Source organism: Lates calcarifer, linkage group LG13 (genome assembly GCF_001640805.2).
Source record: "Lates calcarifer isolate ASB-BC8 linkage group LG13, TLL_Latcal_v3, whole genome shotgun sequence".
NCBI lineage: Eukaryota > Metazoa > Chordata > Actinopteri > Centropomidae > Lates > Lates calcarifer.
The window spans coordinates 19,983,981-20,006,761 of record NC_066845.1 but is presented as its reverse complement, the minus strand read 5'-3'; the positions used below and the strand labels follow the sequence as shown (position 1 = coordinate 20,006,761).

At 41.7% G+C, this 22,781-nt stretch overlaps 1 protein-coding gene across 2 annotated transcripts; it reads right to left on the bottom strand.

Moving 5' to 3' along the window:
- Nucleotides 1-975: 975 nt before the first annotated feature.
- On the bottom strand, nt 976-22,781 carry bicdl1 (BICD family like cargo adaptor 1). Of its 2 annotated transcripts, XR_007814405.1 has the most exons (11): nt 21,937-22,781; nt 20,368-20,583; nt 13,437-13,553; nt 11,624-11,770; nt 11,261-11,440; nt 10,942-11,160; nt 9,631-9,774; nt 8,914-9,044; nt 8,180-8,300; nt 7,688-7,801; nt 5,505-5,590 (listed from the first exon to the last, which is right to left on the bottom strand). XR_007814405.1 is itself a non-coding variant. In XM_018669194.2 (10 exons), the coding sequence occupies exons 1-10, from the start codon at nt 22,327-22,329 to the stop codon at nt 5,414-5,416; spliced, it is 1,845 nt and encodes a 614-aa protein (XP_018524710.1). In that variant the 5' UTR covers nt 22,330-22,781; the 3' UTR covers nt 976-5,413. The 2 variants fall into 2 exon arrangements, 1 of the variants encoding a protein (XP_018524710.1); XM_018669194.2 differs by lacking the exon at nt 7,688-7,801 and having other exon boundaries at nt 976-5,590.

Sequence of the window (22,781 nt, the reverse complement as noted above, 5' to 3'; positions counted from 1 at the left end):
GATAATAAGGTTGAATAGATCGTTTCCTCACAGACTTTGTCACTTAAACTCAGGTGTGACCAGTGACATTTGTTGCCACGCTGCATTGCAGCACTGGCTGGAGCAGAGTCATCGCTAACGTCATTGGTTCCACCTGTGATTTTCCTCCAATGACAAATCAGAATGTCAGCTGTGAAAAAGGTCTCTTTAGACTTATATTGTTCTTATAAAGTTATTTCAGTCCCAATAATTGTTCTTGGCTCCATTTGATAACTTCTTCATGTTTCTGTTTGTAGACACAGGTGTAAATGGTAAATGTCTGTATCCTTTTATCCTTTATAAATTGCATGTCATTAATCCATTCACACACACACACACACACACACTGATGGCAGTGAGCTACTACATAAGGTGCTGGCCTGAGAAATCCAGGGTTCATTGTCTTGCCCAAGGACACTGCAGGTGGACTGCCAACCCTGTGATTAGTGGACGACCTTTCTTTTCTTTATATACTCGGTGCAGCAGACACAGTATTGATATATGTATACTCAGCTCTGACTGTCAGTCTGTTAGCTGGAGAAAGCATTCAGTTTGTTGCTGTGACCTGCAGCCATTCCCTTTGAAAATGATTATAAACAATAGGTGTGACTACTGTGGCAATGTACTGTATATAGCAGCTGCACTTTGAGCTAAATGGTGACATGTTAACAGTGACAATGTTAATATGGTGGTGTTTAAAAGGTCATATTTAGTTCATGTTGTGAGATTAGTGGTCTGAACTTCTTACTGCTGCTCATTCAGTTTGCTTGTTGCTTACCCTCATCAACTAGCTGTTAAATAGACCATTCAGAAAAACCCTTGTCGTGTCCCCTCTCCCTGCTATTGATTTATTATTAGATGTAGACGGTGGTGTTTCAGCAGAGAGTAAGAAACAACATCAGCTTATTTCCTGCAAGAACAGATGTGTATTTTCTAGGCCAAGTCAGGGGAGACAGGCAGATTGTAAAGTATTTATTTGTACAAAAAAATCCCCAAAATGCTAAGAAAATTGCATGATAAATATTTTGAATAGATTGAAGCATTCTGTAACTGAAACAGTGCCGTTAGTCAGTGGTGAATGGAAGCACTCACACGGAGTACAATGAGCCCACCGAAAGCACTAAATTCCAAAACAACATCTGACCGAGTGGAGTCGAGCAACAGAAAACACACATACTCAATGGCATGTCTGTCTGTCACCGCAACACACACTCGACGGGTGTTGACACACTCGGGATGTTTGCCACAGAAAGACGCAGCAGCCAGTGTTTTAAAAATACTTTCAATTGGAAAATGAATCAGTACGGTCTACAGTGTCGCAGTGACAGTCTGGAACAATACATACAAACAAGAAACAGAAACAGCAATTAGGACATAATGTGGACAGAACCAAATATTAGTGAAAATGTGACATGAAAAGAGACAAATTACAGTTTGGTAATGGCAGGAGTGACTGGTGTTTAATCCAAGGCAGAAACAGATCCTTCCTGTCAGTCAGTCAATGAAAAAAGAGCCTCAAACACAGACGTCAAGTTTCAGTTTCTTATTTCACACCTGGAACATGTTCCTGCCTGTGGGAGGACCATGTTCTGATCAGGTCCATTCAGACAGGTGCAGTGAAAGAACTTTCTAATAAGGCACCATCTGTACGGAGGTTTTAATGGCTATATTAATGCTTAATAAATCATTAACTAATCCCTAAAACCTTCTGTAGTTAGATCTAAAATGGCTAAATCAGCTGTCTTTCTGTTTAATTCTGACTGTTACTATGTGTCAGATTATCTGTTTCATTCTTTCTCATTGTTAGTGCTGCTTATCTTAACCAGAACACTCTTGGAAAATTGATTTTTTTTAATGGTTTCTGCTTAAATAAAGATTAAATAAAATAACAAGAGGGATAAATATCGGGCTTTTCAAGTTGTGAAAATTCTGAGGCTGTTGTTTAACATCTTCCAGCAGGATACTCAATTTGACTGTTTCATCTCCTTAACTCATCCAGTGAATTATTTGGAAAAGTGCAGCAGAGCCTTTGGACCTAAACTTATTTTAAGAACCCTTAATTAATGAGTTACGGACATTCACAGACTTACTAACTTTTGTTAGCTGTTAACATTTATAACTACGTAAGACTAAACATTTAATTTTTTTATTAGTCTATTAAAGGAATAGTTCTACATTTTGGGAAACCATGACCAGAAATGTAGAACTATTAGTTAAATGACTTGACTTTATAAATAACTCAACAGTCAGAGACATTTTCACAACCTGTCAACATAATGGTTATTCTTATTCATTTTTCTCCTTATAAAGAATTTGTAAACAAGTTATTAACCATTAATAAAGTCACTATTTACAACCGTTTATAAAGGATGACTTATCAGAGAGTGTTACTAAGAGCTGTCAGCTGGACTGAACTGGTTTATGAATTTGCTGTTTCTTGGGCACTCTTGGATTAAAAACTGAGATTCATGAGTCTTCCAGTAAATGTTCACATCTTTTTAGTGAATAATTTGGACAGAACACAGAAGTACTCGTGAATATCCTTTGCCAGTTCCACTGCATGCCACACCTGAACAGTCAAATAAACATATGAGTTCAACTCACCAGTGGAATTCCTGCTCACTGTTAGAACATACATGAAAAAAGAGCCTACAAATAACAATGTACAGGTATATTTCTCTCTAAAAAAAGATTTTCATTCAAAATGTATGCATTTTTTTTTCTTATAAATATATTGATTTCATCCAAACCTATTTGACTTTTTATAAAAATCATTCTTTGGGTTGATCCTTCCCAACAACCAGCTGAAATGACAAGAAGACATCTGCATAGGTTTGCACAGCTGCATCAGACGCGAGTTCAAACGCAGACAGACATGAGACATCACTGTGCCACACTGTAAGTCATTCATGCTCAGAGATTTCAGGTCAATACACACTGTTTTACCAATGGAGTTACAGATATGTCACCTAAAACGGAAGCCCGGCAGCTAAGAAATCAAAGTGCCCATGAAGTATTGAAGCAATGAGAATGGAGGTAGACCTTTTCTATTAGTGACAAACCAAAGCAGCTCAGATGTTGACCACTGCAGAGGAAGTTTAGAGGAGTTTCTTACACCCCCATGCTTTTTAACCACATGAAATTCAACAGGTTATTGTTGAGCTGGATTGATTGACTTGGAGAATTGATGAGCATTCTACCCATTGTAGTTCTTCCTCCTCCTCAAGCTGATGTAAACATTTTGAAAATTTGGTCGACTAGGAAGATGATTGACATCATGAGGACAATGCTAGACAGTGTCTTTTTCTTTGAAAAAGAATAAATGTTTAAATGTTAAATATAATGTGAACTGTAGAACATACCACCTGCACAGATGCTGTCAGTAACTTCAGCCACCCACAGGTTTATTCAGATGTCAGAGATGAACATGAAGGCCTCATAGAGTTCACCACAGATGTAAGATAGTCCCAAATAAGAAGTGCTGGTTTTTATACATTCACTTGCCTGCACGGACTTGATTGTGTTTTACCTCAGTGATAAATGAAACTTAATCTTGGTTTTGGGGACAAAGAGAAGAACAAACCTAAAAGGGAGTTCCACCAACTGGGCTTCTTAAACATTAAAAATGTGGGCATTTACTAAGCAAGAGAGAAAAGTTGTAACAACAACTTGGGAAGTCTGCAAATTTCTTAGCAATTTTGATTAATTCAGGTATTGCATATTAGGTTTTTGCTAACTGATTCGCAGTGACCCTGATAACAAGTCAGGTAAAGCAACAGTTTATTGGAAACCAATGTCAATGTGTTTAAACGCTCTGAGTCATAAAATACAATACATTGTCTCTGTGGCCTCCATGTTGTTGCCACAGTCCACACTAAAAAGCATATGAACACACTGAAGTTGGACTTCCCCACTGGAAATGGGACCATCCAAGGAGAAGTGAATGCAGCATAAAAAGCAGGATCTTTTGGCCTCTGCTGCTTTGATTTTGAAGTTTTCAAAAGCTGTGCTTACTTATCTATTTATTTTGGCTAATGGAACTACCTGCTATGTTACCAGCTACCAGCAAATGTTAACTGTTTATCATCAACATCACAGCAGGCACTGCACGGCATTAGCAATAATATGAATTTGTGTTACTGGCTACCTAAAAGGTTTAGGGCCAAAATTCACTTTCATTCTACTTTTGTTTTGGACTCCAGTCCACTCCTGAGGGAAATATCTGCGTCTTTAGCTGCTAAACACTGCAATATATTCACCAGCAGGTCACTGACTCTGTCTGTCTGTAGTTTAGTGCCAGCATACAGTGGGTTTATTAGAGCTGCGTGCTGCTGAAAACTGAGTTGAAGAGGGTGGTGGGACTGAACCTAAATGGTAAAGGTGTGGCCAGAAATAATAAGAAAAAAATAACTTTAAAAAAAGGGGTTGAAATGCTCAATAGAGCTGAGGAAAACTGCAGAATCTAGGGACAATGTTCTGTGGTTTGTCACTACCAGCGGCCCCTTTCACATTACACAGTTATTTGATCCATATTTCACATAAAAATATTGTTTGGCACAGCTTTAATATCTCTCTTGTGAGTCCCTCCACTTTATGGGAGTCAATTACTGATGCGCCCCTTTAAAGGCCTCTACAACCATTCTGATTGGAAGGTTGAGTCTTAGACATGATAGCAATACTCTGTAAAATAAAAAAGAAAAACCTTTATGGTTGTAAATTCTCTTTGTCAATTGTTTTCTCAGATATACAGTGCGCTGTGGTTCTGATACATAAAGCTGTTGCCTCATGTTCTGAACATCCCCTGAACAAATGAATAAACCTGAGAGATCAGATGGGTCGGCTGCAGCTTCATCACTCTGTTCATCATCGTATTCTGACGTACAGCTCTGTCCTACTGTTCTCACCTTTTCCCATCATCCTGCAATGTCCCATATATCCACCTGTCCTTTCCCCAGACTCCTTGGCCTGATAACTGGGATGCATACAATAAGAGTTTTGTACATAGTGTTCCCCTCTCTACAGAGTTGGCAGTGGGCTAGTAGAGATGGTCATAGGCACTACAAGGAAACCCTCCTCTTTGGAGGTAAACTTTGTGACCCTGTTCATGTTCTGTAAGACCAGTAGCTTTCTATGAGAGGGACCTAAGCCAAAGCCTCTGGGGAAGTCCTATTCTTATATTTCTATCTCTCACTGTCAGCAGTCACTGATTAACCAGTACGGAGAAGAGTAATGGGACAGATAAAGTGCAAAATGACCCCCCCAAACCTCAGCATGTGCCACTGCCTGTCTTTGGCTGTGTTGTTACCCCTTTGCTGCGATGTCACTCCCTCCTTGTCCCTCGCTTCGTCCGTCTGTGTCTGTCTGTCCGCTGTGCCCGGGGCCAGTCCAACAGGGCTCAGTTCTTTTTGAAAAAAGAGAAAAGTCTCTTGTCCCGGTCGGAAATGCGGTGAGCTCGTCTGGAGGACTGACCGCTGTGGGCCCTCGTTGACCCTGACAGGGAGGAAGGGGCCAAGCGCCACTCGTCCTGGTGCTTGTCCATCAACTGCTGGTCAATCACTCTGTGCATATCATCCTAAAGCCAAGGACAGAGAAGTGAATGGGAGAAGGACAGGACTGAATGTCACACAGACAGGGCATGTGGTGGGGCATCACAGGAAGTTTTGGGGAGACTGGACTCTGATCATTTCACCTGTTGGATACTGATTACAGAGACATCACAATCACCTTTCACCTGTGGTAGACCACTTAGTGGTGCTCAATAGTTCTCAGAAATGAAGCTGTCTATGAGTTCTCCCTCTAAGTAGTAAGTAATCCTAAACAGTATGCTGCCCAGCTTGACAGCGTTGCATCATGAGACTGTTCAAATAAACACAGAATTGATCACAGTTGGATTAAACTATTAAGGTGACCTACAGCAAAAACATAAGGCCTATTACCCACTGTTCCACATGCACTCTGTATCATTTTTTTTTTTTTTTTACAGTTTTTTTAATTATGTCATGCTAACCCAGATCGACTGTGTGGTGATTTGACTAAAAACCTTTATCTAGTAATATGTATAAAACTAAAAGATTGAAGATTAGATTTTTGACAGGCCCTCATGAGATCAGCTGTATATGGTGCTTTTATCCAGAGCACTTTACAATTTGCCTCTCATTCAAACACACACCTACACACCCGATAGCAGCAAGCTACTGTGTAAGGTGCTGCCCAGACCATCTGGAGCAATTTAGGGTTCAGTGTTTTGCACTTTGACATGTGGACAGAAGGAGCTGGGGGACAACACTGTGATTAGTGGACAACCTGCTCTGTCTCCTCAGCCTCAACAGCCTGCAGAGATGCATATTCCCAAAAATGGATTCTCATGGCTTTTGGCATCTCAAAAAGTCACTCCAGGTGACATCAGTGATTCCTAAGCTTTTCAGTTTGTGACCCCTTAAAATCAAAAGATCTATTTGTGGCATATCTCTTTGTGTTGTGAAGAGATTGTGAAGAGCTTTTAGAGTCCTGATTGATGTAATGATTGTTTATTGCAACAAATACTTTTGAACCTGTGCCTTATTTTAAAGTTTCTTGGTGTAAATGGGGGTGACAGAAATCTTTAGAATCAGTGTAGTATTGAGCAAGAGTGGTATACCACCACAAACATCTGCTCCAATGTAAACAAATGGTGCAACTTTCCACGTCAAAATAAATCCACTAAAGTGCTTGTTTTTGCCACTGACCAGAAATATTGCCGTATATCACTACCAGACTCCACTGACAAAAACAGTAATTTTACCAAGCAGAACACTGGAGTTGTTGGAGCACCACTGCTTTGATTGATTACTTCATTTGTGCTTCTAGGTACTGCTACTCATGTTGACTACTCATGATCTTTTTTCCTCCACTGAAAGTCGCCCAATAATACAAACTAACTAACAGGTCAAAGCACTGATATTCCAGCAGCTCCCCTGTTCTGTTCAAAAATGACTATTTTTGTCAATGGAGTCTGGTAGTGATATATATCTATGCTTCTGGTTAAACAGAAAAGAGCTCACTCTTAAATAATGAAATAAATTTCCCTGTAGGAATCCTATCCATAATGTTGTCAATTGCCTGTTGGATTACATTTCAGAAGATTTTCAAGGTTGCTGGGCACACTGTTGTTTCTGAATACTGCACTGATTCCAGAGATTTTTCTCTCCTCAGTCATTTACACCCAAAACATGGAAAAGGTTCAAAAATAAGTTATCCTTTAAAAGATGTGAAAAGTTTCTGTATTTACTCTATGAGTGCACACGTTTTGGTCTCCTTAGTTTGGATGTTACCTAATATCACTCAACATAAAGTAAAATAAATGCACCACCCAAGCCTTAAGATGTAATGGGGATACAGGGGCATTTTTGATGTCTGTGTTGTCATCTCCCAACAGGTAAGGTGACCAGTGGACCCATCTCCTAAAGACATTCCTTTAGGGCAAACAGGTGAATGGAGAGAGGAGACAGGTCAGTGGAGAGAGAGGGTGGTGGGTTTGGATGGTTCTCCGTGATGGCAAATGGTTTCAGTGAGAACAGGAGCTGGGATGTGCATTTCTCCTGAATCAGTTAACCATGGCATGGAATGGCTCAGCATGGCATAGTCGGATTAGTGATGGGTGAAATGACGAGATGGCGCAGCTTGGGCTCACCTCTAAGGCAGGAGGGGGGGTACCACAGGGGAGAAAGGGTGGTACGGAAGCTGAGAAAGGCCACTAGATCAGAAACCACAAGAGCCAAACAGTAAAGAGCCCTGAGGAGGCAAACTGCGGGCAGGGAGAAGAGAGAGGAAAGAGCTGCTAGTTAGGGATGAGGAGGGGGAGGGAGGGAACACACACACACAGTGTCCCCAGGCTACATATGTAATATGTTTCCTTACTGACACCCATCACAGCCAACCAGCTGACATACACCCTCTGAAGTTAACTGAGTGGTTTAGTGTATGTGCACAGATTCTGTAAGTGTTAAAATATACTGACAACAAACACAAGTGACAGGGAAGGGAGGGGAAATGAACAAACGTTTCATCCAGAAACTCCATTTACAGAACTGTTTTCTTTGTTTAACAACCTTAAAATGTTCCAGAGTACTACAAAATGACTATTAGGCTTTTACTAATAAATCGCCTGTGACCTTTGACCTACCTGCCAGGCCTCCAGCTGTTGCGACAAGTTGAGTTTCTGCTGGATGGCGTCCAGGAGCTGGCTATTCAGAGACATGATGTCTATTTTACACTTGGCCAGCTCCATCTCCACCGCTTTCTTTCTGCAAGAAACATACACAGAGAAACTAGAGGTATCCTGCTAGCGTGAAGGCCTTAGAAATTACTCTTTTAAAACAACAGTTTGAAATTCACTTCCTTGCTGAGAGTCAGGAGAGAATACCCACACCACTCTCATATCTGTCTGTTTAAAAAAGACCAGAGACTGTTAGCTTAGCACAAAGATTGGAAACACATGGAAAGAGTGAGCCTAACTAGCTCCTAAGCTTAAAAAAAATCCACCTACCAGCAGCTCTACCAGCCATAATGTGTTACAGCTCACTAACTGACACATGGCTGCAGCTTCATCGTCAACAAACTCAGCAAGAAAGCAAATAAGCTCATTTTCCAAAATGTCAAACTGTGAAACTCTCTTTAATCTGAATTTGAAATTGTTATTCTTACTACTAAAACATAACCAAGATGTAATAAGACGAAATTGTCCTTTAAACATCTCATTGAGTTGATTATACATTATAAGGACATATTTATCATAGAACGCCTGCTGCATTCTACATTCTAATTATTTTATATAATTACTGGTGGAAGTGTATTTTTGGGAGTTCTAACTGGATCAGTGTAATGCAGTATTCATTATATGATGTGATGTGATCCTACTTGGCTATGGCGTCATCTCTGTCTCTGATAGCACTCTGGAGCTGCTCACTGGGTTCTCGGACTTCAGCCATCATCCTCACCCGCTTGTTCTCATCCCGGAGGGAACACATCTCTACAGAGAGCAGCGCCATCTGCAGGTCACATGGGAGAATAAAACAGATCCATGAGACACAAGCCTCATAAATTCAAGACGGCTTCTGGGCTTTAATGGCAAAGTTATACAGAGGGGTGCTCATGTATGAGATATTTGATAGACCCAATTCAGTGGGCAAAATAAGTGACCTGTGTGTGCGGGGATTATTTTGAATAGATCATGTAAGATGGCATTTCAAACCCACAGGAGGGAGTGAGCTGCCCTCTCAGAAACAAGACAAGGTTGAAGTAATGTCCTACATTACAAACAACATACATCAAATTCACATCGGCTCATAAACTGGTGAGAACTGCATCTGCAGTACTGGGTCATCCAAATGTTATTCTTAGACGTGAGCACTGCTTAATGCAATGTTGTTCCACCGAGAAAGATTGGATGTGATCTTGAATTAATGAGGGCTGCCTGACACTTTCCTTTTCACATGATTAGCAGCAGAGCCTTGGTGTGAAGGCTTCTGCCCTCAGCTCATGTGTTACCTCTCCTGATCTCTTATGTTTCATCAATATGTGCATACACAGTACACAATGTACACAAGTGTGCAGATGTATTACAGGGGTGGGTACCTGATTGTGCAGCTGCAGCAGCTCCTCTTCGTTGCTGCGAGTTTTGTCCTGCTCAGCTTCGTACAGCTCTCTGACTTCTCTCAGCTCTTCTCCCAGCCTCCTCACCTGCTCCTCCAGAGCCTCCTCATCACTGCGCCGTGAGCCCTTTTAACACACAACACACACTCACTGTACAATGTGTTGTTACGGCCCATAGTTCATTACTGTGTGTGTCTAAAATAGGCCCACAGAGGCTGTATCATGTTGAATCAGTGGTAAGTTAGTTGTAAGTCTTTGCAACATCATTAACTTTATGAGAATAGGTATCCCTTTTGGTAACACTTTATTTGATGGTTTCTATAGCTTCCTATTAAATGTATTTATTTAAATAATACACAACTGTAAATTCATAGTAACGTTCATGGAGAGCAATATGTGATTTGGAAGTATTTAAAAAGAAAATGGCAAAATTACAAGTGGTGTGTCAGTTAAATATGCATAAATGTAACATCTGTCAACATGGTTCAAGAAATTTGGAGAATAAATATTCCAGTGATTAATTAATATTTACATCTTTTCAAAAAAATCACCAACTTCTGAGAAAGTCAACACAACCATGTAACATCTAAGGTCATCATGGCCATTTACATAAGGAGAAAGGTTTGCATTTTTGCAGTCTGATGGGTTTGGAAAAGTTTTTCTCAGTGTCTAATTCTGCTTGGTAAACAGATGGTTACTGAAAAGGCTGAGTTCTGAGGATAAACAAAGTACGTAAACAAAGTAACTGATCACTTAAACAATGAACAATTTGTCCTGGTGTAAACATTCACTTAATGCAAAATATCCAGATACAAATGACTGAATAGCAACAGCAGAGCAGATTCAACAGGAAGAGCAGTTGAAGCCACAGGACCTCACGTCATATTCTGCTTTGGCTGATTAAGATAACTGTGTAAGTTCTTGATAGATTTTAGCTTTGTTACATATCAATTCTAGTCGCTGCAGGAAACAAGCTAGACAAGAGAGACAAGCCCACTACAAAACCTGTTCAGTCTGACTCAGTGTACTCCTCTATTTCTTTTATCAAACAAGCTTCAGACAGAAAATACATCTCTAGTCGCTCCTATATCATTTTCTAGTTGTTTCTTTAAAGCTAAAATAAATCAGTGGATGCTTACAACACTGTCTAATACCTCTGTCTATATTTGCACATAATAATAACAAATTACATAATTCTTTCTAGAAATCATCAGGAAATTACAGGACCCCCTAAAATATATTTCCTCACTTTTTTTGCCAGTGCTGACAAGTTGCCAGTGTGTTGTTCATTACCGTGGACTCGTTGCCATCCAGCAGATTCTGTGTCAGCCTCCGTAGCTCCAGTAGGCTGGTGTGGAGGCTGCCAGTAGGCACATCCTTGGCTGAGGACGTCTCCGAGGACTCGTCCATGGAAGAGTCGGTGGACAGCGCTGAGTCTGTGACGTCATTTCCCCGGAGATGGGAGCAGAGTGAGCGGACCTCACAGTATGCCTCCCATAGCTGAAGACGCAACTAAACAGGCAAGTGGGGGGGGGGGGTTAGATATTAGTTCACCACCCTGCCTGGTGCTCACAACAGACTAAAACAAACGAAGAATGGACTCAATAACTACCTGCTCCCTCTCCTGCTCCTGCTCCTCCTGCTCCATGCTCTGTTCTATCTCACACAGCAGGCTGGATGGGTGTGGGGTGAGGCTGTGGAGGCTGTGCTCCTCTGTCAGCTCCTCCAGCTGAGCAGTCAGCCGCCTGTGGGACACCTGAACCTCCTGGAGCTCCAGCTGGCTCTGTCGCAACTGGATATAACAACAGAGGCAAAACTGAGACTTAACAGTGCTAAGTACGATTACCTGTAGAGGTCTGACAGGAGTGCCAACAATTTGTCATGGGTAAACACAAAACTGGATTGGTGAAAGGTAATGTAACATATTTACAGAGGTCATAGCTACCCTATCAGTCGTTCATGCACGTCTCTGTACCTGAAGGTCCTTCTCGTGACACTGCTTCTCCAACACCAGCGTCCTCTCTCTGAGGTCGTCCACTGTACTCTGCAGCAGCTCGTTCTCCTCCAGCATAGCGTGCATGCGGCGTTCCAGCTCCATCTTCCTCTCCGACAGCATCTTAATCTAACATGTAAAACAGCACCGGTTAATTGTTACACCACAGGAAATAGGCAGTAAGTGGAGAAACTAAGGATTGTCTAGGACTCCTGGTTGACAGTGGACAGGTGGGCAGCTATGGACCTGATTAAAAGCTAAATTTTGTTGTTTTTCTAACTCTGAGGCAAGCTGGGTTCTTACACAAGATTAAAAAGTACTCCCACTGGTCTAAAGAATGTTTGTTGCCTAGCACGGGCGTAGGCGTTAGTTGCCACCCTCGTCTTCAGGAATGTTTTGGTGATATGTTTGTGTCTCCACAAAGCTTGATATTAGCTTACTCTTTACTGACTGTGTAACAGCCCTCTACTGAAGGCTAGCACTGCAGCAGCACAACTTTTTCCTCATGAATTGTTTTTTCTTTTTAGCTGCCTGAGCAGCTTTCCCCATTAAACAAACATCAGTTCATGTTCATTTTTATCCCTCCTGCTTTTGACCTACATCTGGTAACCTACTTCACAGCACAGGAGCTTACATGTGGATCAGTTGTTTTCACTACCATATGAGCATCTACATTTGCCAAGTTCTGGATATTTTTGGGCTCCTATAGTCTCTTTACACAAATAGGGCAAAAAGCCATTAGTCATAAGCACATGTCATATGAAGGCAAAATGTTAGAAAAGTGGGAGCACCCAGACATTGCAGTATCTCAGCCAAATATAGAGCAGTAGCCTTTTCTTCCAATTATAGCACAGGCTCTGCAGTCTGGGTGTTTTCTGCCTGGCTTTGAACAGAGGCTACGGGGAAATCTCTGCTGTTTTTATGCTCTAACAGTATCTGTGGTCATAACATATCAGGATATTGTACATGAACACAACACACAAAACATCTCATGCTCTGATTAACAAGCATGTTTTTTATGCTCAATCTCAGGAAACAGGGATTGCTATAAGGATGTGGAAATGTCAAATGTGCGTTTTTATTTTTATATAAATTCCTTTTTGGCTTCTATTTCCTTTGACTTGAGTTCCGTGATAACATACAATCCTAAATGGATGCTATGATCAAGTCATTTAATTGGACAGAGTAGAAGCAATTGTAAATTCAAAGAAAAATAATGGTGCAATCCTTGTTTCTATCATTATACAAGACATTACATGCAGCATGCAGTCTGGCTGATAGACAGCAATCGGTAACCACTCACTTCTAGCCCTTGCTGCTCCAACCAAGAGGGAAGGAGGGTGAGGGAAGGAAGAGGTGAGGAGAAAGATAAAGATAAAGATTACAGGAAGAGAGAAAGTGCCCTGACAGAAGAAACAATTCCGGTAGCATGGCAGGTGAGAGATGAAAAATAGGAAGAAGTGTTTTCTTCTAGTGGGATTTTTCAACAGAAATCCTAACTCGACTAAGTAACCTATGCTGAACATAAGCCATTGTGACCAGTGTGAACACTGGTAATTGCAGGATAATGGCACAGAAGTTAAATCCCTTGCGATCTCAGGCTTCTTGCTGAAAACCAATAACTGCAAACAAGTAATGTTATTTCTGCGAATAGAACCCAGTTGTACTTTTCTGTTCTGTGGGTGACAGCTCACACAGTATAGTACAGCTCATTTCATTTCATTCTCAAACTTCAATCAACTCTTCTTAGTCTGAAGTGATGTATAATGGAAATAAGTTAGTGATAGTGGCTCACCTCAGCCTGTAGAGTCTCTAGTCGTGTCATGTGCTGGCTCGTAGATATACTTTTCTCCCTGAAGTCGTCCCGTAATGAATGGACCTGAGTGGACAGCTGCTTCTCCACCTCTGCAGCCTGGACAGAGACAGACAGACACAGAACATTTGACTTGAATGATTCTGCTCTTACCTTAAGAGTACTGTAGTTGTAGATGGTATTACAAAGTGTTAAAATCAATGCAGCAGAAACAGGTATCTTTTTTATTCCACACATTCTGCTTCTTTGTCAAAGCCTGGCACAATTTGACCACTGACAGTTCAGCTAGAGATTCAGGCATATTATGCTAGCCTGCAGCTGAGATAAGGAGTGGGCTACAGAGGTCTCTTAAGATCTCTTCTGTCAAACTCCACAGATTTTTTTTATTTTCAAACTTGAAGTCTTCAGCCCATGACTGCTGACTCAAATTACATTATTTGAGGTGATCTATCAGACTTCACGCAAAAGACTTCACACAACTTTTTTCACATGTACTGTAGACCTGTAAACTGCTTTGCTGTGTAGAATTGGTGGAGTTCTCCTGGTCTTACTAATGATGACACAGCAACACACTGTGCCACACAATGCTTAGTTAGATTAGAGAGATTGCACAGCAGCTCTTTAGTCTGTGTTCCCTTACTAAGATACTGAGGTGACTCAACTGATATAAAGTGTAATTGCACACACACACACACATGTAGACATGCATAAACACTGATATTCACAGTGTAGTCAGTGTTACTGACGTAGTGTATCAACCCTCTCCAGTCTGTTCCAGCAAACAGAGAATTTGATAGCTGTTCCTCTGTACTCTCTCTTCAAAAGCCTTGTATAGTCCACTGCTCAGTATTTTTGCAATCCAGCACAGCAGCAGACTGAGTGCATCAGCTGAGCTTATGGGACAGGTGGGACCAGACTAAACAGTGCCTGGCTGGGCTTCATTAGCATAGAGCTGCACTTAGAAAGCTACTATTCGTATTATTATCACTGCCATGGCAACAGAAAAATCCTACAAACTCAGGAGGACTCATTTTTTACAGCTCACTGAGGAGACTGTCCTTGGTGAATATATCAGCAAAAAATTCAGGCAAGGAAGAGTTGTTCAAATTATCAGTATGTTTTTCAGGTTCGTCTTTTGATTGCTATGTGCTAAGTGAAGATGACATACTGTGTTGCATCAATGTGAATTACAGCCTCTAGGTGGCAGTACACACTGCAGCAGCTTCTCATGAGGCTCACAGAGAGAAGAGAGGAGGCTCAACAGCTGATCATGTTGATACATACAGATACAGTTCACCTCTGTCCTTAGGTAACGCTGGTTGTAGCCTGTGTCAGTGTTCTGCCAGGAGTCTCTGGAAAGGACAAACTGCCAGGATGACTCTGTCTCAGCTCTGTTGTTCTGAGGCTCTGCCCTGAGCAGTAATTAACACTATGAAAGCACTGTGACTACTCTGTTGTAACCCTGTGTGGGTTTTACAAGAGGATTGTTAAAAACTGTCCATAAAGCATGTCAAAAGAGTTATGTATGCCAAAAGTTATCCTCACATAAAAAGTTTCTTATACAAGGGTAGAAGTTACCTGCACAGTTTTAGAATAAATCAGTGAATCATCCACCTCCCAGTGCGATGTTATTCTAGAAAGGACTGAGATTCAAGTATTGTGAATTCTCATCGTGCACTGCAAGGAGACCTCAATACAAAATAAGGCAATGACATAATGAAAAAAAAAAAATATATGGTATATATATAATACCATAGACTAATGAGCCTGACAGCTGACTGAATCATACTGAATAGGTTTTGTAGGTTTCATTGCGGTGTGTCAAATCCATGTGTACTTGACACTAAGAGAAAGGCATCACTGCTGAATGTATCACCCTCCAACATACAAAATGTCCGTGCTTTCAGGTATAACTGGTAAAATATGATCTGGCAAATACAATTTCTTTAGGTACCTCTAATTAAACCATTTTATGATAGAGTTGAGGAAAATAGACATAAATGACTCAATTAAAATTATTGTTGTTGAATATAACCAGACGCCTGTAACCCTCAGGTCATCTCAGTCTTTTACTGAGTCTTACGTCAAAGCAGAGGAAGCTCAATAAAAAAAGAGAATCTTGAGTTTAAATATTGATATTTTAGATGAAATAGGCCATGCGCATAATAAAATGTAACCATAAAAAGCATAATGTAGTATTTCAAACAACTGTGCTGTGATGTACCTGAGGAGGTTATATGAGGAGATACTACAGATACCAAAGCACAAGTATGATATTGTTCGTAAGAATTATTTACAACTACAGTCTATATCACCTTGTGCTAATGTCTCTGAGGCAGTGTGTATTCAGTTACAGTGTCCAGATGTGAGTTTCTATCTGACAGCTGCACAACGCTGTCTTTTCTGCGTGTGGGAAACAGATGTACAGCCATTGGAGGTCAGTGCAGCGAAGAGTCACAATGGTGATTTGACATCTGACCCACTGGCCCAACAAGCTGACAGACTGAGATCATCATCAAAAAAACCACTGAGCTGACCGCAGAGTGCCTGATTTGCAGACAGTCACTTAATCTGCCCATAAATTCCTCAGATATCCCAGATAAAGCATTATCAGTACGGCGGGACAAACTGGGGCAAATCAGACCGCTGCAACAGAGGCCTCAGCAGAGAGCAGAGCTCAGCAGAGAGACAGGAGGAGCTGAAACTTGAAAAATAGAAATCACTCCTGTTGATTCAGTTGCCGGCCGTCTGTGGTTATGGAGCATGATCCTGCAGATATGACTGCAGGTGCATTATGGGTCTTTGGTGGTGCTACCTAACATCAAACTATCTGTATCCTTGTGCCATTCTGTAGAGCACATTCCCATGGAAACAACACATGGAGTTTCAATTTGCATGTCACTCTGGTTGTCATAGCAACCAGGGAGAAGTGGGATTGGTGGAGCTGCCACTTGTGGTCTCAATGCTTCTGGTATTTTCCTTAGTCACTTTCACAGAGCGCTGCCTTGTCTAGACTTATGGAGGATGGGCAACCCCACGTTCAAACAGTTGCATAACAAATCCTCAGAGTGACAATATGTACCAATCACAGAGCTGATCCTGAGAGGAACAGCTACCTTGGACTGAAGGGAGGCTGACATTATGTGCTCCAGTGACTGAATGTGAACGAAGATGATAGCTGGACAGAAGCCCAGGGACCGTGTTCACCAATGACTGGAGGTTGTAAAAGGAGGAGTGAAACTGGATCCTGTGTAGATGTGATGTGGATACACTGTGCTGATGAAGCCAAACACAACATGTGATGCCAGATTTCTGCTTTTGTCATTCAAAAATATTCACATTACTCCTTGCTTGTTCAATTATTGTAAATGAGAAGTAAAAAAAAAAACTAATTATTACTCTATAGCGTCAAATAAATAATATTGATGAGTCACTGGAGGCTGCTTTCAGATTTTAATTAGGGTAAATTCTACAGGTTGAGGGAGGTAGAACTGACCGTGGCCATAAAGCATGCAGACACTTATGCTGGAGTCAGTGCATCCCCAGCCTTCTCTGAGCATGTGTGGTGATCTAATTAGAGAAAGGTCCCTTTCCTGCTGGTTCACTCTGATCAGATTAGGCTTGAGGAGACTGACTGTCCTCATACTCAGGACCCATACAGACCTAACAGCACACACCTCCTAGGCTCAACTCCTGGATTAATGGAACCAATTTTTTCTAGGTGTATTGAATATAATGTATAGTTTTATCACCAGTGTTGGAAGATTTACTCAAACATGCACGCACACACAGGAATAACCATTGGGTTATTGTATGTGTGTCAGCCCAGGAAAAATGTGAGGACAGAGCCGGAGATTACATTTTTAGATCTTCTTTGCCCCAATATCTACGTTACCTGCTGTTATTAATTAATTAGAGTATGGACAGGAGTTGTTTTGGTTCTGGACTGAATGCATATGGCAAGGCTATTAGCACAGATTATAGCCTAATCCCCTCAGTGCTGCATCTTACCCCATGACTTACATCACTTCCTACGGCGTGCCCTGCCTTCCCAAGGTCATCCAACTGTAGTCAATTAAGAACTGATTCCTGAGTTGTAGGGAGGGTGATATATTGTTTATAATTAATAAAATGTTGGTAAGTGAGAAATAAAGTAATAAACGTCTTTAATTTATTTCTACATTTCTGAAAATCTACATTTATTTAAAAGGTTTGGTTATAAATGAACCCTGGAAAATCTTGCAGTCAAATATGGAGGACAAAAAATGACTTATTCATCAATACATTAATAAATATATACATATGCAAAAGATGAAAAAAAGAATCAGTATGTTATTTAATAAGTTTATATAATAAATAAAAACTGAAATTAACATATTAACACATAATTGCATGTATATATATATATATATACAAATATACATATATATATATAGATAAATCTACCTTTCTTATCTAGGGTTACCTACATTCATGTTTTTTTTTTCATGTATGCATGTATATGTATATGTAATGTATATGTTTTGTTTACTTTTATTAATTGTGATTACTCATTTATGTCCTGATTTATTACCAACCTGTATTTATCTATCCATTAAATTCAGCATATATTTATTATACTTTTAATTGCTTAAAAAATGTATCTATTAATTTAAGTATTTATTGGTTTATAAGTCATTTTTTTCTCCACAGTGTTGTAATGGCAGCCACAAACTGGTTAAACTGTTAATCTGTATCTGCCATTTGTATGTTATTGTTAAACCAGGGGCTGTGGACGTGGTTGTTCTGTCAGATGGGAGCCTGTTCCTCAATATATGTCTATTGTCCAGTCACTTCTTTCTGAAATGTGATTTCCAGCAGGCAAGCCAAAAGACTACAATAAAAACTCATAATCACTTGCTGGACAGAGGAACATACATTATTCCATATTTTTGGATAGGGCTTACAGGAGGCCACATATAGACTGATTTAGATTATAATAAGACCGTTCTAGTTAAGGAGTTAACGATTACCAGAGGCAGAAGAAAATAGCAGACCTCCAGTGGCCTCACTGCTGCGGGGTTTCCTCAGGACAGTTTTATATTTCTTCTATTCACTCAGAGCTGTAAACAGTTAACATTACTTAGTCACAGCCCATTTCTTAGTAATGAGTCCAGAGAGAGAGAGAGGGAGAGATGAAAGCAAGAAAGAAAGAGAGAAAAAAAGATAAAATGAGGGAGAGAGAGAGCGAGAAAGCACTGTGGCTGACCTCATTTATTCTGTTACCCAGCAGGTCTCCCTCTGTCTGCCCAATGCACTGAATCATGAGATCTGGATCAATGGAGTCAATTAGGTCTCATGAATTTCACTGAGTCACAAAGACCACAAGACATGCTCTCCCCCAAAATACAATACAGACCACTTTCAGGGAATATCTTTATAGATTCCCACATCCAGGTTTCATTAAATGCAGTTTAATTATGCTAAGTGCCGGCTTTTGCCGCAATCCACAGCATCTGACACGTCCAGCACAGTCCTTGATTGCAATGTGATGATGGTGTTGGTGCAAGATACGGTAGGGGACTGATTTAATCTGCACAAGACAACACAGAAAACTGCTCTGCACAGCAGCGAGCTGGGGGCTCAAACAACCTTCTTCTCCCTGAGCAGCATGTGCCCAGCAGCAGATCACATCTTCTCCCAGGAGGGAAAACAACACACATAAATGTGAGCGTTGCCATAGGCAGCACTGCTGACAGGGTTATCAAAGCACCTGTACAGGCTTGTCAACCTTTGCATATACGGCTCTGGGCGTTCTGAGATGTAGTCTCGGCACCTGCTACCAGCCTATCCAACAGCTGACAACACTGCTGCCTCTGTTTACAGCCCTCAAGTCGATATAATGGTCTTACAGGTGTTTAAACTGTATATCCCTCTGACAGGCAAGGCAGCCTGACGTAGTCCTACTCTTGATGAAAAGCAAGCTCAGCACTATGACATAACAGTTAAGTATGGAACACAGTTTAGGAAATATGATCTATCATTCTGTATTTTTGCAGGGACAAGCCATGTGGAGCGGGGATGAAGCCTTGATAGTGGTACAAAATGTAGGAAAATTAACAATAACATTCAATACAGCACTGACATCAAGTATGGATACTCGACATGGATAAAATGTCCTTGTTTTTGTGTAAATTTAACAGTGTGTTTGAGCTCCTCCACTGGGATTAATCAGCCGCAGCTACAAATGCTAACACTCTCAGTTCCATCAATTTGCATCTATTGCCAATCTGATGTGTGCCCAGTAAATCATGTCAGCAAGAACAGGGCATCACAGGCATCAGCCTGAGCACTGCTATATGTATGTATGTATGTATGTATCTTAAGTATCTGTCTGCCTGTCTATCAATCTATTTTTCTACCTGTCTCATATCGGATCATTTCTACCCTGCCAGTCATAATAACTGCACTCAAATTACCTATCAATATGCAGAGTGCTATTGCATAAGTGTGCAGTCCAATCATTCTAAATTATTCAACATAAGACCCGGAAGCTTCGCTTTTATATTGATGAGTTAGCATAATTCAGGTGAAGTTAGAGAGAGACAGGCTGGATGGAGGTAGATCCCCCCCGGGGGATGATGAATCTTCACTTGGCTGAGCACCTTATGTCTTGTCAGTCAGTCAGACTTGAAGTGGACTGAGTGGCCCCGAGGCCACACCAGGGAGGAACACATACTATATACATGGCAGCACACTAGCATTTCCATGAGAGCTGTTTTTTGATAGGGTGGAGGGGCATTTAAAGCAGCATTAAGACCATGTGACACACTGACTCAAAGCCCAGACTAATTGAATTTTCTATGCATCTGAAGCAATGACGCCTGAAGCACACACACACACACACACACACACATAAACAGACACTGCTTACCCTACTGAGTTGCTCCAGCAGTCTATGGTTCTGTTCAGAGAGCTCACTGATGGCCTTGGTCTTGTCCCTGTCAGCTTCTCTCAGCTGGACCTGGTGGCGCTCCAACTCACCCTGCAGCTGCTGGACGTCCGTCTCCAGCTCGGCCACGCGGCCCTCCCACTCCCCCTCTCGACTTTCCAGACGTCGACGCAACTCGTGCTTTTCCTGCTCCAAGTGCTGCATGAATAAGGGGAAAGAGGGTGATATGGTTAGTATCACCCTTTATTTACAGAGCATTTACAAAGTACTAAATGAAATCATGGAGAGTGTGACAAAGTCAGAGACCTCACACAGATGCTGGTGCTTCAGCAGCCTGAGAGGGTTGGACTCAATGTTTGGAAATATTCACTGAAGGTGAAAAAAGTGCAGCAACTTGAGCCCCTCACTGAGCTTTATTGTAGTCTTTCAAGGGATCAAACTGCCATTCCTAATGTTTTTTTGTTTGTTTGTTTTTTACAAAAGTCAGGCTGTGGTGCTGATGATGCCACTGTACTGTCACTACACATTGAGCATTAACATGAAAACATATGATGCTGAAAATGAAGAAGGTTTGACTACTGCACCACGAAGTGTCGTTTTGTTACAAAGCCAGGTCTAAAAAGTTCAACTGAGTGACAATAACTGAAACTGGAATATTAAATGAAAACACAAATTCAATCTGGTGCAATCTGGGATGTAACTGAGCAGAACTGAACCAATCTCTCGTGTCTCCAGCTCCTGGAGTGACAGTTCAGATAATACAATGCTTCTTTCTATTCTCTAGATGGCAATGAACGGTGAACAGATGCATTGCACCACCAGCGGCTGCCAGAGTTTGGAGGGGAGTTGTTATTATGGTTAAGTCCAAGGCTGAAGCAGCTGGCATCTGTGTGGCCACTATTTTCATGTCTGGGTAAGAGCCAAAACAAAAGAAGGGATCAAAGGGATTCACAACAGGACCACAAAACAACGTCAATCTCTGCTAGAACAGGATACCAGCAACTGTAACAACATCAATAATAAGAAGAGTCTGATATTCAGAGGCAGCTTATTTCTTTGAGCTGCAATAGGGGATGGATATGGATCAATGGGCTGAACAGATGTACAGTAGATACAGTAGGCCCTGGACAGCCACGGGATTAGTCTTTGTGGTTTCTCGGGCCACGTGCTGGCTTGTGTGAAGTATTTTGGAAACAACCAGAACAACAGATCAGCTGTCCACAATTCATTGTAAACATGGTGTGTGAAATTAACCCACAGACTCACAGAGAGTTTCTTTCTTTGGATCAATGTGACAAGCACGTTTCACTGTGTCCCCAGCTTACAGCACAGTTAATCAGTACACACTACCATAAGAAATCACGCTGGATGAATCCACCTTTCTCTGGTAGCTTGAATGTGAAGCTCTACAGGCAGAATTTGTTTTGACACTCCTGAGTTTGTTTACATTGCAAAGGCCCAAACTTGACGACAGAATTACAGCAGTGTAAGGATAAACCAGAGAGAGGCTTATGGCAGCATTAAAACTTACATTTTCTTTTCTTAGTTTACCTCTAATTTCTCGTTGAGATCTTTGTGCATTTTCTCATATTGCTTGGTCAAGTCTTGGTTTCTCTCCAGCAGCGCTTTGCCAAGTTTAGCAGCTAAAACCAAGTCTTTTTCCTTTTGACGGAAGAGCGACAGCAAGTCTGCGTTATGCCCCACCGCAGGCGTTTCTAGGTCCGACAGCTCCTCGCCGTCGTCCCGCTCCCCGGTGAGCATGGCCAGTTCCTCCTCCAAGGCCATACCGAGGCCTCCAGAGCCGGCGTGCCGCAGCGGGTGACCCTGAAAGCCGCCGGGCTCCTGAGCGGCGGGGCTGGCCCGGGGCTCCATGCAGTCGCTGTCCAGTTCCAGTGGTGCTGAAACCACGGCAGACGTCTGCAGGTCTAGGCAGAAAGCGGACATCGCCGCCCGGCGGAGGAGAAGGCAACAGATAAGAGCCGACTGATTTCACTCCGGATGAACCCGCCCTGCTCTGACTGGGCTGGGCTGACCGGACTGGCTTGTTATCGACAATCCATCCATCATTCTCGAAATTCAGAGCTGGATCCGGTCAGATTGAAAACTGCTCTCTTTCCAGTTTGCTCACGTCCCTCTCTCCTTGCTAACCTACCAGTCGCGGCTCTTACTCTGATTGAATCCCAACAAACACCGCCTCGTCTGCAGCTCACTAACTGCCTGTTTATTATTAGACACGCACAATGTTTTTTTTATCCCGGTATAAACCGCCTGGATGAGCTTTGCGCAGCTGTCGGTCGGTCAGGATCCACGCCGCCACGGGATCCTGGGTCCCCCATAATGATCGGCCTTTTACACCGGAGGCATTTGCCAGTAAAACAGATGAGCGCGATCCCGAT